The sequence below is a fragment of the Bombyx mori genome, chromosome 25, assembly GCF_030269925.1.
Source record: "Bombyx mori chromosome 25, ASM3026992v2".
In the NCBI taxonomy this organism is placed as follows: domain Eukaryota; kingdom Metazoa; phylum Arthropoda; class Insecta; order Lepidoptera; family Bombycidae; genus Bombyx; species Bombyx mori.
In genome coordinates, this window is record NC_085131.1 from 1855229 (window position 1) to 1875572 (window position 20344).

At 41.1% G+C, this 20344-nt stretch overlaps 1 protein-coding gene across 3 annotated transcripts in view; it reads left to right on the forward strand.

Annotated features, from left to right (window-relative positions):
• Positions 1–20344, forward strand: part of LOC101742089 (tubulin polyglutamylase TTLL5) — a 42372-nt gene that overhangs the window by 9051 nt on the left and 12977 nt on the right. For all 3 annotated transcript variants that reach the window (XM_038020456.2, XM_062676038.1, XM_038020457.2), the window contains 5 exons: positions 15976–16577; positions 17138–17271; positions 17858–18075; positions 19386–19599; positions 19969–20225. In XM_038020456.2, coding sequence (XP_037876384.1) covers positions 15976–16577; positions 17138–17271; positions 17858–18075; positions 19386–19599; positions 19969–20225 — 1425 coding nt within the window. The remainder of the gene's footprint in view (positions 1–15975; positions 16578–17137; positions 17272–17857; positions 18076–19385; positions 19600–19968; positions 20226–20344) is intronic.

Below are 20344 nucleotides of genomic sequence, written 5' to 3' on the forward strand. Positions count from 1 at the left end.
CAATAGTATGTTCAGTAGGTCTGAGAATCGGCTACTATCTATTTTTCATACCCCTAAGTGAAAAGGGTAGTCCACCCCAAACATTTATTTTTTATTTTTATTTTTTGGATATTTTTTATTTATTTATAATGAGGTATTATGTGGTTAAATGAGTTTTTTTTTCTACAGTAGAATTTCCCTAGATATGTTATTTAAGGCAACACAACGTTTGCTGGGTCAGCTAGTGACAAAATAAAATAAAAAACTTGCGAAAAAATTAAAGTTTATAATTAACAAATAAAAAATAGGGGTTGATCATAGAGGGATGAAAAATTTAGAGTAACATCAGTTTTTTTTTTTAATTCATGACAAAATAAAAATAAAAATGAAAATGAAAATCTAAAATGAAAATCTAAAAATTAAAGTTTATTAACAAATGAAAAATAGGGGTTGATCGTAGAGGGGTGAAAATTTCAGAGTAATATGATATTTTTTTTTCTACGTCATGACAAAATAAAAACAAAATTCTCGCAAAAAAATTTAAAGTTTTAATTAGCAAATAAAAAATAAGGGTTGATCGTAGAGGGATGAAAATTTAGGGTTGTATGTATTTTTGTATGCTGTATCATAAAAAAATAAAAACAAAAATTTTTGTTCAAAAAATAACAAATCAAATTTAGGGGTGGACCACCCTTAACATTTAGGGGGATGAAAAATAGATGTTGTTCGATTCTCAACCCTGACCGATATGTATGCTAAGATTCACGAAAATCGGTCGAGCCGTTTCGGAGGAGTATGGCAACGAAAACTGTGACACGAGAATTTTATATATTAGATTATTATATTTTTGGTAGGTACTCCGATTTATTCCGCACTAATTCGCACCAAAAAAATATCTATTGAATATGCGCCTGTGCGATAAGTACACAAAATGATTTGACTTGTAAAAATCGTGAGAAACGATTTAAGAGAACACAAAACACGTTACCGTTGCAACAATTGTAATCTTGATCGGTGAGAGTTGATATAAAAAGTTTCACAAACATGAGGCTGATGCTCTTTCAGCTTATTTAATAGCTTAAAAAAAAAGACGCACTTAGAAACGATTTATCGCACACACAAAAAAAAAAATTATTGCTTAGGACGAGCTCACAGCCTCCCTGGTGTTAAGCGGTTACTGGAGCCCATAGACATCTACAACGTAAATGCGCCAACCACCTTGAGATATAAGTTCTAAGGTCTCAGTATAGTTACAACGGGAGCACCACCTTTCAAACCGAAACGCATTACTGCTTCACGGCAAAACTAGGCAGGGTGGTGATACCTACCCGTATGGACTCACAAGAGATCCTGCCACCAGTAAAAAAAACCACGCTTTTCGCTTACATACGACAACAAATCGATTAACTTGAAAACATCGATTCATTTTTCAATACGGTTACAAATCGACTGAAATGTGTGCGTAGCCCCGTTAGGTCATGCAAAATGTTATATTTGGTAGCGTGTGCACGATTACGATGTACGGCTGCAAACGTAGGCCCGCACTTGCATCTGATATCCTGAAGTCGGAACGCGATATAACAGCGACTCATTGACGAGAGGAGCGGAAAGCGGAAGCGAATTATTTTATTGTTTTTTATTTTATTTTACTGTGATGGATTAATTATGAGTTGACTGTGAGAATATGAGTGAGATCATATCAGGCCTTATTAAATTCACTGAAAATGTCTTGTCTATACTAATATATAAATCTACAGTGGTTTTTACGGATGTTCCGTTATAACTACTGAACCATGCATCCGATTGACTTGAAACTTGGTATCCATGTAGGAAATACATGTAATTAATGGATAGGCTAATATTTATATGAGTGTTGGACTCCCTAATAATAATGACAATAAATAATAAAGTTAATTTTAAATGCCCAGCGAACCGGGCGAGTACGGCTAGTTATGTACTATAATTATTTAAAGGGTATTAACGCGTCCGATTGTCATCGCGAATGCAATATTACCAAAACAACAAAATAAATCAGCCTTAAAATTTCAAAGGAAATTGGATAAATATTATTTTATTATTACGTCATATATTGACACGTGCTGGTCTTAACAGAGAAATAATATCTTAATTTATTTCTGTGGGTCTTCAGCTATATCGAATGACTGATTATTTTCCAAATACTCTATTAAAAGGTTACATCATACATCGATAATATATTTCCTAAAATATTAATCTTGTTTTGGCTTTGTAAGTCATAACCTGGGAAACATCGCACACTAATTCCCGTTGTGAAGTAATCAATTTTACGTCACCATTTTACTGACTATTGTTCATCTAATATGCTATTGTTATTCATTACACCTGTCGATATTATAAATTTGAAAGTGTGTTTGTTTGTTTGTTTGTCTATTGTCTGTGATTGTTCTATATTTTATTGCTTAGATGGGTGGATGAGCTCACAACCCACCTGGTGTTAAGTGGTTACTGGAGCCCATAGACATCTACAACGTAAATGCGCTACCCTCCTTGAGATATGAGTTCTCTAAGGTCTCAGTATAGTTACAACGGCCACCAGTAAATCACAAGAGGTCCTTCCACCAGTCTTCTGTCACGTCGATACGAAGCAACGGATTGACATGATTTTTTTCCCAAAGCTATAGTATTATATCAGGCTAGTGATATAGGCAACCTTTTATCCTAAAAAAATTGTCTCATTCCCAGCGGAAAATACTCTGACACTACTCTTCGAAAACCGCCCAAAACCGCGAGTAACAGCTAGTTATTACATATCTCCTAAAACAACGGAACCAGTAAAATTGCACCCGTTAGGCCGTAGATGTAATAGCCCCTTGAGCTATCAACGAATAGACAGCGGAAAAAAAGTGCTCCGCGATATCTTCGACACTAACTGTACATTAAGAACGAACGTGTCATATTTTCGAGATAAAGTCGAAAGCCACACTCCGGAATATAACTTGTATCCTCGCAAAAAATAATCTCGAATAACCACTGTTAAGTTGCTGTGCTTGACAAACAGACAACTACACTTTCACAATTAGGTACAATATCCGCATCATAGTTAGCGAAAATTAAACCATGCACGATTTAAATTGTATTTTTATAACGTTTAGATTATTCTCCTAATTGAGATGTAAGTAATTATAGCAGTAATTATCAGAGAAAACCGGCTTCCGAAATTAGCCTAAGTTGAGCTATATCCAACATACTCAAATGTTTTAATATTCATTTATTCGATGGAAGACAGCATAATATGTTATGCATACAAAAGAGTTAATATGAGAAACGTGTTTGAGAGAAGTCTAGTTAACAAAACTTGTACTATATCAGTGGACGCTTAGCGCTTACGTTGCGGATGTCCGTGGGCCCAAAATGTGAACTTACGGGCCATATAAACTAAATTTTACCAGGCTTCAAGGAAAAAATCTTCATCGGATGTTTTCATGTATTTTTTAAAAAATAATACTTGAAACTTGATCACTATATGAAATATGTCTTATGAATTTTTCTTTTAATGCGTCCCGATTTTGAAATGTATTAGGTATATATACAAATACGAGACGCAGACTGAATTGGAACCGCGGGTCATTGCGGAAATTTTTACTTGATAGGATTCTGACCGTAGTAACAAAGCCCATATATATTTAAAAAAATTGCCCTGCTTACAAAACTCGAGGGAACGCTACTATAGTAGGTATGTGCGTATGACGTCATTTGGTATCAAAGTATAAGAGTACGTTGAGCGAATCATAGATTATATACAGTAATACCATACACGATGATTAACCACGTGCTTTTTAAAATACAAAACCATATTTCACATTATTATTTTTTTTAACTAAAATTCAAATCCCTTAGAGCTGCTTTTTAGTTTGGTTTCTTGTTCTTATCAGGTTGCCTATGCGATGGTTACACATAGTTTACAATATTATGCATAGTACAAAGTTTCAAACCGTTAAGACGTTAGTTCAGTTTCTTGGCTCGACCTAGAAATTAAATGGTTCAAACGTTCTGTTAATCTCGCGATTGCAGTTCGTCCCTCCTCGAAGCACGCTTGTAAATTAAAATGGAGATTATTTTGTACTGAATTACGTGCTCATTATCAAAGATTAGGTACACATAGGTAGTTTTCCAATTACAGAGCATAATGCGACTCAGTGACGCACAATGCCGAATTATGCTGAAGCTTAATTGGAACGTGAATTAGTTTTCAAAATTTTTTTTTTTATTGCCTTTGTAGGCAGTCGAGCATACGGCCCACCTGATGGTGAGTGGTTACCGTCGCCCATGGACTTCAGCAATGCCAGGGACAGAGCCAAGCCGCTGCCTACCGAAATGCATCAGCAGAGTGCGCTAAGCTAGCAGTTTTAATTAACATTGATTATTTCTAAGAAACTACGACGAAACGAAAACCTTACAATTTTTTTCAATATTAAATAATATTACTAACGATAATATAAACAAAATTTCGATCAATGCCAACTTAAAGAAAAAACACGTCAATTTTCTGTCACTGAGTCGGTATCGATTGCACGCATCACGCGAGAGCAGTACTTTTGAGAGTGCTCGATTGTGCGAAGCGTTGCTGTAGTTGGAACATTCAACGTTGAACATTATGCCGCATAATGCGCTCTTGTGCTGTAATTGGAAAACTACCATATGCTGCAGCAGCTATCGTAGAACACAAGGTATTTCTTGGTTACATATATTATGACAGTCGATCTACCGAGAAATTTCTCCGGTTCAATGGAAGATCTTCCCTGTGTCGATATTTCCAAACATGCTTAAAATAAGCTCTTCTAAAAACTCGCTAGAAGAAGGTGTCATCATAGCGCATCGAAAAAGACAAGGTGTTTTTACTAAAGCCAAAAAAGTATGTGATAAAAAAATAAAACGCAACTGCTCTTATTGTCTCGGAGCTAAATTTTTGTTTGTACCGCAACTGGGTTGAATCGGTGCTATAAAAACTAGCATTTAACTATTGTTAAAACGGATGACGTCATTTCTTGCATTATCTGCATTTGTATTAACATCTGCTGTAAAAATATGTCTAACGTGTTCCTTACTATTCATTTCTTTAGCATTTATTACTGACAATCTAATGTAAACAATCAAGAAATACACAATATTTATTATCATTTCATCTTTTTCGCCATCTTATCCCACTAGGTGGGATCGGCACAGCTAATTTTTCTCTTCCATTCTCTTCTATCAGCCGTTATCTCAACAATCACTCCTCTCTTATATCGTCATTCACACACTCCACCCATGTCTTCTTCGGTCGACCTCGTCCCCATCTACCTTGCACTACCATTTCCATACATCTAGTCACATGCATCTCCTCTCTACGCATTACATGTCCACGCCACGCCCGCGCCATCCGTCCGCTCATTCATAATATCGTTCGAAATAAAATGTCAAGACCCGATGCGAATTTATAATTTATTCGTTTTTCAAGAAGTTGTTCTGTGTGCAACGTGAAGTATGTTTTCGAGTGCTCATCGCAGTTAGCTTGCTAACCAAAAATTGTTGCGCTAATGTCTGAATGTCCGCTACCAAATTCCCGTTAACTCTCTGTAGCCGGTCCGGGGTTAGGTACTGTGTAAATTTTATCGATATTTTTGTCATTACATCATCCGTATAGTAGAGTTCATGAGCTCAACGCTTATATCTCGCTATTTACACAATTAATAAAATCTCAGTTTATCGCAAGGCTTAACGTCCGTCAAATAAAAAAGCCTCGAAATTAACACTCAAAATACCTACGGTTGCAGCAGTAGAAACCGCAATATTTTAACTTCAAAATATTGTGATTTTCGTGTTTCCGCTGCCACAGGCACCGCGTCGCTTCCGGTTTTATTACACGTTCCCTATAGACGAGGGTGTCTCCCTACGCTACGTACTCGCAGCTCGGACTGATCAATACTCGTCACGTTGTCAAGGATACTTTCGCCCTAAATTCTTTCGTCCTCTCCTTTCGAGATTCAATAATTTTTGGGCTAAAATGAAAGAAAATTTGCCAGAGTGTCTGTAATAATTTTTGAGGGTAGTACAATAGTAATTGTTTTCCAATAAAATGTATTTTTTGTGGAACTACTATACATATTCACATTGATATTTTCTAAAGTGCGTTGGGGGTACATAATAATACTAAAGATCTCTATACGATTATGTTAAACTTTGATGTCCATCTCTTTTTAATTTTATTGTAAATTATTAGTCGTCCTTGGTCTGAAGCTTTTGCCAGAGTTCATCGACACGCCACAAAGTATCGTACATGCTCTTTAATCCAAAAAGTAGAATAATACGTAGAAGTACATTATAATAGAATTAGTTTCCCAGAAACTCAAAAGAAATCGTAGAATACAACATACAAATTGAGAAAAATAATGGAAGACAACCAGGGTCTTATCTAGCTAATTATATCCTCAATATTCAAAACAGAACAACTGAGTGATGACCAGACAATTTCGTTGGGTCAAAGGGTTTTACTAAAACGTTGTGTATAGCAAAATGCATCAAATTAATGAGAGCTTAAACCCTAGAATTGATTAGCATTATTTAATGTACCTATTACTTTTTTATATTTCATATTGTCCACTTCAATTATGTCATCGACCGGCGTTGCCTATCAAATATTCAGTAGTACGTTCGCAACCTCCAGATATGGCGGCTGTGGGAGGATGTCGGAAGAAGTTAAATAATTTTGTGGTTTGTTGAACTTCACGTGTCTGCCGTGGAAAGTAATCTTAAATCTATGGATCATTTATTTAGTCAACAATCAAAAATAACACTCAAAACGGACGTAGGTAACTGGAAAACTAAACTATTGAACATTTTAATTACATTGTAACTGTCGGATACGCGATTATCGTGTACGTGTGTTACAGCCATTAGAATTTGTGTCGTTAGGCCAATGTTATGCGGTTTCTATATTGCTTTTTAGAGTTCCGTCTGAGGGAAAACGGAAACCTTTATACGAATAGAACCGCTGTCGAGCATATCTATAGAACGAATAAGTTTCATCATCTGCCCACTGATGGACATAGGCCCCGAAAGTTCGCCACAATGACCGGTCTTGCGCAGCCCACGTCTAGTACATTCCCACGATATTTAACAAGTGGTCGGTCCTCCTTGTGAGAGACCTACTAATGCTGCATTTTCCGGTACGTGGTTACCAATCGAGATCTTTTTGGCGCCGGTGGCCATCTGCTCTTCGAGCAATGGGCCCTTGCCGGTTATCATGTTTCTCCTAACATAGTTTTCTCTCCATAGCCCTTTCGGTGACTTTGAGCTCTCTGATAAGGCCCATTGTCAGCGATCACGTGTCATTGCCGTATATTACCATTTGCAACACATACTGTTCAAAGATTTTAGTCTTAAACCACTGATGTATTTAGGATGAGAAGGTCTTGCGCAACTTTCCAAACTTTACCAATATCAATTAGATTCGACGATTAATCTCTTGCTAGAAGTTCGACCTACCTAGTTAGACAGTTGTAAGAAACCGTCAATTAATTATTAAGCATCTGCATCATAATGTGGCGTATCAGGGCCGTAAGCTAGTTTACCGATCGAGCGCAGTAAAAATCTCATTTCTTACTGTGAGTGGTAACATGTTAGGTGAGGTAAGAAAGGTTCTGCTTACGCTGAACATTTGTAATGAATAGTTTTAAATATTTTTAGTAGAGGCAATGGCCCTTCAATCTAAAAGTACCATCTAAAACTACTTCATTGAATACAATTATTAAAAACATAGCGATTGATGTGGACATCAAGAGGTCAATTTGGGGTCGCACCAACACACCGCCCACTAGCAAATCGAAAATTTTCAATCTTGTACTAAAATTTAATTTTGTTATGAAACTATGCGCACATTTCTTTAAATAATGCAGAAAAAATGTGTAGAATAGGCTAGATCAGTTATAGAACCAAATAAGCTCCAAGCTTAGGGCAGCCGTCGTACTGAAAATCTGAGACTTAGAACTCAGGTCTCAAGGTGGGTGGCGGCTAAAAGCAGTCGTTAGCCTTAGGCAGCAGCCTGAGCATACACTTGACATTGATGATATTCATGAGGACGGAGGTCTTTTAGTGTCTGTTTGTTTACAAATGGTCGCTGCTCGTCTAGATCTTCTCGATCTTTAAACATCACATCGCGTGCTACGAGTACACCGAGTGATCATATCATTCAGGCCACGAAAACTTTTAAAATTTTCGACGACTTCCATCAAGGATCTATAATATATATACCTAGTCAGGTCATAAATTCTGTCACATGTTTAATGTAAAATAATTGAAACAAGTTTATTCATTATGTAACCATTCATATACCAAAATGAACTTAACAAAACATAGATTCTTATGACACTAAAGTTTATTCAAAATGACCTCCGTGATTTTGAATACAGGCCTTCAATCTGCGCGGCCAGTCGTCTATCGCAGCACGAACGAGATCCTGTCAATATCGGCGGCTGCCTTAATCAAGGATGTCTTGAGTGACTCCAAATTGGGATGAGGCTTTGAGCACGCCTTTTCCTCCAAGTGTTGCCATATCTTGTAATCTAACGGATTCAAATCTGGACTGGAGGAGGGCCAGTCTTCGTGCCGGATGAAGTCGATTTCACGCGCTGCCAACCAGTCTTGTGTGCTCTTCGCTCTATGAGCTGGCGCCGAATCTTGTTGGAATACCCAGTGCCTGTTATTGAACATGGTATGAGAAACAGGTTCCACAAGGTTCGTCAGGACTGTATTTTGATACACAACTGCATTCGTTTTTACACCTTTCTCACAAAAATGTACCTCTGTTAAGCCCCAATAAGAAACTCCCAACCATACCATGAGCGAGGATGGAAAATGACCTCGTTGGACACGCGGAATACGGTTGCTCGCTTCTTCACTACTGTGTGCGTACACCTTATCATTTTGTTTGTTGTAGCTCTCTTCTACGGTAAAAAATTTTTCATCCGAAAAAAGAATTTCCCGATGTTTTTTTCCCGCGTACCGCTTCAACAAAGCGCGGCATCTCTTCAGTCTCAGGTCCATTAGACGAGCATTCAAACGATGTCCTGTTTTTCTTCGATATACCCGAAGCCCTAAGTCTTCATTTAACACCCTTTTCACCGTGGTTCTGCTTAGCCCCATCTGAAGGGCCAACAGTTTCTGCCTACGTTTGGGATTTATTTGAATTCGCGCCTACACAGCTTTTATCACTGCAGGAGTCCTAACAGACCGAGGGCGACCACTTCTTGACCTGTCATCTACACTAGAGTCTTCATTGTATCGTTTGATGGTACGATAAACGAATCTTTTGGTTATATCCGTGTCCCAGATATCGAGGGGCACGAGCCTTCTTTGTTGGACCTTCTGCTGACCACAGATCCGGCCGGATACAGTGTGGTGGTCGACGCTCCGCTTGGATCGTCTGATCACTGCCTTATTCGTGCTGCCGTACCACTCTCTCGTCCTGATCGTCGAACGACGACCGGGTATCGAAGAGTTTGGCGGTATATGTCAGCAGATTGGGATGGATTGCGTGAATTTTACGCATCCTACCCATGGGGGCGGTTCTGCTTTTCCTCTGCTGATCCTGACGTCTGTGCGGACCGTCTTAAAGACGTGGTGCTCCAGGGGATGGAATTGTTTATTCCCTCCTCTGAAGTGCCCGTTGGGGGTCGCAGCAGACCCTGGTATAACAATGCCAGCAGGGATGCTGCACGCCTCAAGCGGTCCGCATACGTGGCATGGGATAATGCCAGGAGACGTCGGGATCCTAACATCTCAGGGGAAAGGCGGAAATATAACGCCGCTTCCAGGTCCTACAAGAAGGTAATTGCCAAGGCGAAGTCGGAGCACGTTGCTAGAGTTGGCGAGCGATTGAAGAGCTATCCCTCCGGGAGCCGTGCTTTTTGGTCGCTCGCCAAAGCTGCAGAAGGAAACTTTTGCAGGTCTAGTCTCCCACCACTGCGCAAGTCCGATGACAGTCTGGCCCACAGCGCGAAAGAGAAGGCTGACCTTCTGGTCAAACTCTTCGCCTCGAACTCGACTGTGGACGACGGGGGTGCCACACCACCGAACATCCCCCGGTGTGATAGCTCCCTGCCGGATATCTGCTTCACACAGTGTGCAGTCAGGCGGGAGCTCCGACTCCTGGACGTCCATAAGTCGAGTGGGCCAGACGGCATCCCCGCAGTGGTTTTGAAAACGTGCGCCCCTGAGCTGACACCTGCGCTAACGCGTTTGTATCGCCTCTCTTATTGCACTAACAGGGTTCCGTCTTCATGGAAGACCGCCCACGTCCACCCTATCCCCAAGAAGGGTGACCGGTCGGACCCATCGAGCTACAGGCCTATCGCGATAACTTCCTTGCTTTCCAAGGTGATGGAGCGAATTATAAACACACAACTCCTGAAGTATCTTGAGGATCGCCAGCTGATCAGTGACCGACAGTACGGTTTCCGTCACGGTCGCTCAGCTGGCGATCTTCTTGTATACCTTACTCACAGGTGGGCTGAAGCCTTGGAGAGCAAGGGCGAGGCTCTTGCTGTGAGCCTTGATATCGCGAAGGCCTTCGACAGGGTCTGGCATAGGGCACTTCTATCGAAGTTACCATCTTACGGAATCCCCGAGGGTCTCTGCAAGTGGATCGCTAGCTTTTTGGATGGGCGGAGCATCACGGTCGTTGTAGACGGTGACTGTTCTGATACCATGACCATTAACGCTGGCGTTTCACAAGGTTCGGTGCTCTCCCCCACGCTTTTCATCCTGTATATCAATGACATGCTGTCTATTGATGGCATGCATTGCTATACAGATGATAGCACGGGGGATGCGCGATATATCGGCCATCAGAGTCTCTCTCGGAGCGTGGTGCAAGAGAGACGATCAAAACTTGTGTCTGAAGTGGAGAACTCTCTGGGGCGAGTCTCCGAATGGGGTGAATTGAACTTGGTTCAATTCAACCCGATAAAGACACAAGTTTGCGCGTTCACTGCGAAGAAGGACCCCTTTGTCATGGCGCCGCAATTCCAAGGAGTATCCCTGCAACCTTCCGAGAGTATCGGGATACTTGGGGTCGACGTTTCGAGCGATGTCCAGTTTCGGAGTCATTTGGAAGGCAAAGCCAAGTTGGCGTCCAAAATGCTGGGAGTCCTCAACAGAGCGAAGCGGTACTTAACGCCTGGACAAAGACTTTTGCTTTATAAAGCACAAGTCCGGCCTCGCATGGAGTACTGCTCCCATCTCTGGGCCGGGGCTCCCAAATACCAGCTTCTTCCATTTGACTCCATACAGAGGAGGGCCGTTCGGATTGTCGATAATCCCATTCTCTCGGATCGTTTGGAGCCTCTGGGTCTGCGGAGGGACTTCGGTTCCCTCTGTATTTTATACCGTATGTTCCATGGGGAGTGCTCTGAGGAATTGTTCGAGATGATACCAACATCTCGTTTTTACTATCGCACCGCCCGCCACCGGAGTAGAGTTCATCCATACTACCTGGAGCCACTGCGGTCATCCACAGTGCGTTTCCAGAGATCTTTTTTGCCACGTACCATCCGGCTATGGAATGAGCTCCCCTCCTCGGTGTTTCCCGAGCGCTATGACATGTCCTTCTTCAAACGAGGCTTGTGGAGAGTATTAAGCGGTAGGCAGCGGCTTGGCTCTGCCCCTGGCATTGCTGAAGTCCATGGGTGACGGTAACCACTCACCATCAGGTGGGCCGTATGCCCGTCTGCCTACAAAGGCAATAAAAAAAAAAAAAAAAAAATTCAAATTTTTCAGTATGTTAAAAATTTGAATTGGCGCGTAACCGCAACGATGCAACGCAATAACTGCAACACGGTCTTCTTTAAGCGTCCACTCCATATTTAAAAATGAGTAAAATTCTAAAAGTATACATTTTTATTTTCATGAACAATTCGAAATTCGAATTCAATAAAATTTTTTGTGGCCAGCATTCTAAAAGAAAAGTTTTTACTGTGTGACAATACTTATGACCTGACTAGGTATATATAAAAATGAATTTCTGCTCGTTAGTCTCGCTAAAACTCGAGAACGGCTGGACCGATTTGACTAATTTTGGTCTTGAATTATTTGTGGAAGTCCAGAGAAGGTTTAAAAGGTAGATAAATATGAAAATGCTCGGAATTAAATAAAAATAACAATTTTGTTTCTGATGTGTCTTCCGTCGGACGGATTTCTTTTGTATGTTTTAAGTTTATTTTATACAAAAGCTTAGGTCTTTTATTTATCGATTGAGGCACTACGAAGTCTGTCGGGTCAGCTAGTAATAAATAAACCTTTATTGCTGTTTTACTTAATAATAACTTAAATTTAAATCCAACTTATCATTAAGTATTCCGTTCAACGTCGGTGTCGTTTTCGAAACAGCTTGTCTTTCGACAAAGGGGAGCCCTTTATTCTCTATTTCCAATATTTCAATATTCTCTTTTTCCTATATTCTCTATTTTTGGCTATTCAACTCTTATGCCGGCCGGCTATACTCTTTATTTCATTTTCCCAACGCTTTCGTTGCGTTCCTTTTCTTCTATAGCCGTCCCGTAGATACCACTCTGTAATTATTTTTATCCATTTCTCGTTTTTCTCTATTAAGATATGTCCTGTCCATCTCCACTTCAGTGTTCTAATTTATTTTTTCCAACCAAGGATCTATGTGTGAATATTTTCTTTCCTTATTGTATTTGCAAGAAAAATAATCATATCGGCGTCATAAAAACGAGGCAACGTTTTTGTATAGCTTTGCCATTTAAAACGAAAATATAATGAGCGGCCCTCGCGTGCGTAATGGCTTCTCCGAATTTAATTCCAGAATCACACGGAGAAAGAATATTGCGATTTCATGAACTTTTGCGAAATATCTTGACACCGCTGTCATAGCCCAAGAGCCCGCGACGGCCAGACCTTCGTTATTTTATAAAACCCGCGGGTCGTTCTTACCTGTGTTGGGGACATACACAGAGAAACTTTCAGCTTTTATAAAATAACGAAGGTCTGGCCGTCGCGGGCTCTTGCTCTATCAGTTATTGCTAAATATTTTACGAAATACAATGTAATTGTCGCGTGCTATGTCAAGGGCGCCTTCTTTTTAATTAATACCTACTGTAATTGTCTTTACATTTGGTTTCATTCGTTTTTTTTTAACCAGCACACCTTTTTTTTTTTCCTACCTAAGCTGATAGCCTTAGGGGCTATTTCAGCGTAACCCTAACGTTTGTAGGTGAGCTCACAGGGCTCAAACCTGATGACGTTGCTAACACGAACCCTAGCAAGAGCCGTGCTTCGCAGAATCTACCAGCGGATCGGAAACGCGACCCACTGAGAAGATCCGGCGAGAAACTCAGTGGGCTGTGTCTGAGAGTTAATTTACTCGTCGAGCCCTTCGTCGCAAGCGACGGGTTCGACGAGAACGGTGACCGCCAGCATACCAGGAACATGCCTGTTTCTATCACGAAGCAGACGTGCGTTCTGTAAAACTTGGGTATCATATCTCAGAGTCGCTTAGAATAAATGCATCAGCAACAATCAAAACAGCTTAGTAAACTAGTTTATGACCCATCTGTGTGCTTAGTGAGTGAGTGAGTGAGTGAGTGAGTTTTTTAACGTTCTCGATCGCGCTTCGTTTGCCGCTAGGGGCGCTGTTCCAACACCATACGAATTTGAGTTAACTTTTACGCGCTAAAAGCTCGTACTAAGCACACTGGTGTTATGTTTGGAGTCCATGGATATGACATAAATATTTAAATGTAAATTGTGTATATATGTATACATTGTATGAGAGTACTGTAGACGTAATCGTAAATCGAATCTAATCGATAGTCACAGTTGTTAGAGCTTGAAATAAACTACATCTGGCGTCCACCCGTGACCCGCATAGCATTGATTGATAGAATTTTAATGAAAAGTCTGTTATGGGAATCAGAGACAGTTTTTTTTGTTGCGCTTTTCGGCAGACGAGCAAAGGCCCACCTGATGGTGAGTGGTTACCGTCACTCATGCACTTTAGCAATGCCAAGCCGCTGCCTACAAACATGATGGTAGCAAAAAGATTATTTTATGATTGAAGATTTACTGGTGGCCCGGAGGCCTTTGTAGTTACACCAGGATAAGTGGGCGAGCAAAGGCTCAGCCAGAAGGGGTGGATTTAACTAACAGCTGCCCGAGCGCCTCCGAAGGAGACCTAACAACTCGAGAGCAGCTGCCTCGCGGATGAATCTACTACTGGATCGGAATCGCGACCCGCTGAGAAATTCCGGCGAGAAACTCAGCGGGCTGATGCATGGGTTAGGTTGCACGTCGTCTTTGTCGAGTTCCACGAGTACGGTTACCGGGATCTCTAAAGCGGCTTCTAGTGTTAGAGCTAAAGACGTCTAATGCAAGGGTTATTGGATCTGATGGCTCCGTAAGAAGGTGTCTAGGGCCACACGTTTGATGGTCATCGTTGTCCCGCTCGTAAGAGACTTACTATACGTTGTTCGGAATCGCTGGGTCTACGCAAAGACCGTGCTCCCGTGAGTTTTGTTGTGTATGTTCGATGAGGTGTGGAATTCTTTAAAATGATTCCGTCGTCTCCTTTTGATCATCGCACCAGCAGCCGCCGCAACAGGGTAGGTAATTTCTTCTAACCCGGATCCACCGTAATCGATCGCCGGATAACGGTGACCGTTCACTATCAGATAGGCCATATGTTCATATGCCCTCTACATCGACGGCAATATAACCGTAAACTTTCAAATCTGGAAATTGGTAGTCTCTTAACGCCAATTAAGTCGTTAAATGTCTTAATTATAATACAGAGAGTATAATTACTTTAGATGTGATAAAAACGCAACATGAATAATCACAACTTTATTAATATTCGAAAGACTTAAAGAATTTGATTGCTATTTTTCGTTTTTTATTTAATGCTAGTAGTTATTTTTTGTTATTACCAACTGTTACCCGCCGTTTGGCTCGCGTGGTCAAGAAAGATTGTCAATATAGTTTCCCGTGGGAAACTGGTGGTAGGACCTCTTGTGAGTCCGCGCGGGTAGGTATCACCACCCAGCCTATTTCTGCCGTGAAGAAGTAATGCGTTTCGGTTTGAAGGGTGGGGCAGCCGTTGTAACTATAGTGAGATCTTAGAACTTATATCTCAAAGTGGGTGGCGCATTTCGTTGTAGATATCTATGGGTTCCAGTAACCACTTAACACCAGGTGGGCTGTGAGCTCGTCCAACCATCTAAGCAATAAAAAAATAAAAAGAATTATGTAAATGGTTTTTCGGGAGCCATGTCAAACTTCTAACTTAAAAGTATCAATTTTAAAGAAATCATTTCAATCCGGCCCTTGGTTTCGACGTGAAAGAAGAACAAACAAACAAACACACTTTCACATTTATAAAATTAGTATGGATATAGATAGTACCTACCAACTACTACTATATTCGTAGTTCATAACACTATTTCAATTATTTGTTCGGCAAAAATAGCCATGTAATGAATTTTCCAATTACTTGTATATTTCATATTAATAGTGACATTACTTAATGCCTTATTACAAAGTTTGATTGAATGGTTCGACCTCATAACTTATATCGGGCATCGCCATTTATGTAACCGCACAATGGTCCATTGAGGCGACCATATGGCAACGACAAACGATTCCGTCCTTGGCAGACTTTGACGATTTCATCGCTTCATTGGTCAAACGGTGCTTTAGTGTTCAATTTTCGCTTGTCACAAGGCTAAGTTATCGCTTCGGTCAGTGGATTCGCACAATGAAAACACTCCATGCCGCATTTAGTACATCGAATCTAGCGTCGTATGAATCACCACGACCGCCTCGTTAATTTGCCTTTATGTCTACCACAACTTTTTTACGATCATTCTTTTATAGTTCAATTAATTAATGTTCTCTCTGCACTGTAGATTGTAAGATAATAATTTTTATTTTGCGTCTCCATTAATACGGTTACGGTTATTTCAGTCCACATGTATCACCGGAAACGCCGAATCCGTCTACATCAAACCTTCAAAACACGACCGAGATAGAAAAGGACAGCATGAGAAAGAATTATGACGAAGCTACGACAAATGATAAGGACAACGACAAGGATGGTTCCATATCTGACTGGGTTTCGGGGGGTCCGTTCGGCTCGAAAGGAGCGGTACTGGTCTTCCGATCATGTGTCCTAGCCTCTAGAACTCCTTCAATGGAGTCTACCACAAAAACCGTTGGTAACAACACTGGAACGTCTATCTTATTGAATAAGGCCAAGAATATGGCGAGGAGACTGGTCGCAGAGCCCCATTCGTTTAGCGTTAGACCTAAGAATGTAATGCACGATGTTATGGAGACTTTTGGGAATAGCAATAAATACACAGGCCAAGCAATAGTAGTGAGACACGTTAGTGAAGCGGAATTACCTAAGACTGAGTCGGTGGCGGAGCAAGGACACGAACCGGCCGAACACAAACGGGACATCCAGGACGTTCTAAACGATTTAAGCAAGATAACTCTGAAGAAACATCTGAATATCGAGAACACGACAGCACAGATAAAGCCACCTGAAGACCCCCCACCGAAAGGTAAGCCCTTAGATTTTCATTAAGGAATTTATGAATTGAAAACTTCTTTAGCCGCGTTGAGCACTTTTTGGTAAGGGAAAATTTTATGGGTTCGCGTCACCGACATGCTAATTCTTTGATATTGATTCTACCACGTCATATGATTAACTTATTTTTCCTACCTACTGCCAGTAACCTCAAGGGGTTATACTAGCTTCACCGAACGTATAGACGAAATCACGGGGCACAATCTGGGAGATTTTGCTAACATCTGTCCTAGGAAAAGCAGTGCTTTGCAGAATCTACCACCGGATCGGAAACGCGACCCACTGAGAATATCCGGCGAGAAACTCAGAGGGCTGTTTCTGTGGGTTATATTAACAAATTCAAGACTCACTTAATCCTTTCTTGACGAGCGATAGGCACTATTAGCAGTGTTAGGCCAGAGTATTACACCCTTCGACTAGTAAAGGCACTATTAAAGACTTGGCCGGTTTAAATACCCGATATCTCTGTCAAGCAATTTTAGGTGGGATGTCAATTTCAATAAGCATCAATGCATGATACTAAAACAACTGCAGATGATGATGATAAGAAGTCGAAAAAGATCAGAGCGAAAAGCAAACGCAAGACTCAGATACAGCGCTCCGTGTCGCCGGTGCTGGAGAGTGAGGACTCCGAACATTTGCTAGTCAAAGACGTCGACAGTATCAAGGTTCGTGAATTGCTGTATTAATTTATGACGAAGTTACCTCTAATCGAATTGTCCAGCCTTTATTTTAATACAAAATTCATTGAGTCACCCACCCAATTTTATTCTGAATGTTTTGCGTCTTGTAAATTTTTTATAGCCGTTTTTAGATTACTTTGGAATGTGACAGTGGGGCGTACTGACAATAGCGGTTCTCGTGCCATTACAAGTCACACCTTCCGAGAGTAAATACGACAGATTTTTTAACAGATTTACATTTATAATATTTACAATCAGTTAGTGGTAACAACATATTTTTGTAAAGTTTATCAACTGTTCTTGTAATAAAGAAATCGTGTTCGTATTAATTTTTTTACTGACGTCTTCGCCTATATTGCACGCAATGGAAGTCGATGCAATGGTGGGAAAGAACTTTCCATTCTTTTAAAACAAAATTTTGTCAGTAGTGACATCAAAAATGATATATTTGTGCGTTTGCCTTTCCCTATTTTTATATAGATGAATGGTAGAACTCATTTGGCCAGCAGCTCAGCTGCGTGACCGTTTCCAATAGCACCATATACAATCCAAACCCAGTTACAATTTCCAGGTATTAGAAAGCACCCACATGCCGGCCCGTCTCCTCAAGATAACCTACAAGCTGGTCAACACGGAGACGAAGCTGCTGCAGAGGCTACTACAGGCCCACGGACTGCAGGAGACGACTATAGACTCCAAAGACTTCAATCTATTGTGGTCGGGCTTGCATCCCAAACCTGACGTGTTACGGTCTTTGTCGCCATACCAAAGGGTGAACCATTTTCCTAGGTGAGGGTAGCTACGTTTTTGCGTGTGTAGCTAGGTATGCAACGCTGTTTCGCCCGTGATCAATGTGTTATAAAAAATATTGCCATCATACCCTCAGTCTCTGTAAAGGACAAACAAAATTACTCATAATCTCCAGTATAGGTACGTATATTGTGAAACTACCGGCATGCCACCTGTCGTATGTAAATGGTACTATGACAATCAAATACATATATTTATTACAATTTTGTTATTTTTCTATACTACACTATAAAGCATAATTTGCATAATTGCTTATGCATACATAATACACATGAGTGTCGTGGCCAGTGGTTGGAACGACTCTCACCGCATGTGTATATAGCACGTTGAGGTACACGTGAATATATTACTGACGTTACTACGTGATTTATTAGTGGTAGGACCTCTTGTTAGTCCGCATGGGTAGGCACCACCGCCCCGCCTATTTCAGCCGTGATGCAGATGTCTCCTTTCAGATGTCCTATATATATGTCTCTTTTTAGTGTCATATTCGTTTCACCGAAATTCAAATCGGAATGTTACTACAAAAAAGTGGCTTTTTACTTTCGATTTGCGTAATTACTGGTATTGTAGGAGCTCCACACGGATAAGTACCGACCAATATCCTGTCGATAGCTAAGCAATCATGCGTACCAGGTTTATAGGGTAGGGAAGGTCCTTATCTGATAATCTAAGAAGGGAACAACTCAAAAACTAATTTATCTAACCTTATAAATGTAGGAATGTAGCTATTTTTGCTCGCGTTGTATTTTTATTTATTTATTGCTTAGATGGGTGCTTACAGCCCACCTAGTGTTAAGTGGTTACTGCAGCCCATAGACATCTACAACCTAAATGCGCCACCCATCTTGAGATATAAGTCGTAAGATCTCAGTATAGTTACAACCGCTGCCCCACCTTTCAAACCGAAACGCATTGCTGCTTCACGGCTGAAATAAGCAGGGTGGTGGTACCTACCCGCGCGGCCTCACAAGAGGTACCACCAGTAAAAACTTGGAAACTAATAATTTTAACTGTAACTTGAATGCGTTACGTCACAACACCCTGTATATACCCTGGCGGTAGGAGCTATTGTGAACTTCGCAGAATCTACCACCAAGATCGGAAACGCGACCCACTGAGAAGATCCGGCGAGAAACTCAGTGGGCTGTGTCTGTGGGTTAATTCTCTGGTCGAGCCCTTCGTCGCAAGTGACGATGACCGGTGTATGATAGCGTTAAACGTTTAACGCAACCTTGTTAGAAGTCGCATCAGAAGTTTCACTTCAAAAAATTCCCCTTTTTATTTAGGTCGTACGAGTTGACCCGCAAAGACAAGCTGTTCAAGAACATCGAGAAGATGCAGTACTTCCGCGGCCTGAAGCACTTCGACTTCATACCGACCACGTTCCTTATGCCGGCGGAGTACAAGGAGCTTTGCACCACGCACTACAGGACGAAGGGACCCTGGATCGTGAAGCCGGCTGCCTCCAGCCGAGGTCGCGGCATTTACATCGTCAACACGGTGCGCTCTTAAACGACTTTCAATGATAACTCACAAGGCTATTATAGTTTTTTTAAAAAAAGAGTCATCATCTTTGATGGAGAGTTCCTATGGCCACATTTCAGCTGTATAAGCGAACCTTGGACAGAAGTCTACAGTATTTGTCGAGATAAATCAATGAACTTAATATATTATGGTTATAGTAGTTAGGAAAATTCTTATATCCACCTTCCGGCTATATCGGTCCAGATCAATCAAGGCACATCGGGCTTCCCACACATATTTAGGGGATTTCCCTTACGCATTTTGATCTATAATTAGCTATCGTAGGTTTGTAGGCTACGAAGACTCAATATAAACTCAAGATGGTCATAGCTTTCAACGTTTCAGCCAGAACAGATACCGAAGGGCGAAAACGTGGTGGTAGCGAAGTATATAGACAAGCCCCTCCTCATAGGGGGCCACAAGTGCGACCTCCGCCTGTACGTGTGCGTGACCTCGATGGACCCCCTCCTCATTTACTTGTACGAGGAGGGCCTGGTCAGGTTCGCCGCCGTCAAGTACGACCACACCAACAAGAACCTGTGGAACCCGTGCATGCATCTCTGCAACTACAGCATCAATAAGTACCACACGGATTACATTAAGTGAGTTGATTTCGTAATTGAGGTTCTCTCCTTCAGCCCGAGTCCACCCAATGCTGAGTGAAGTCACCTCATATGTAAGCAAGGTTAGAAGATTTTAATTTATTCTCGGTGTGCTTAGT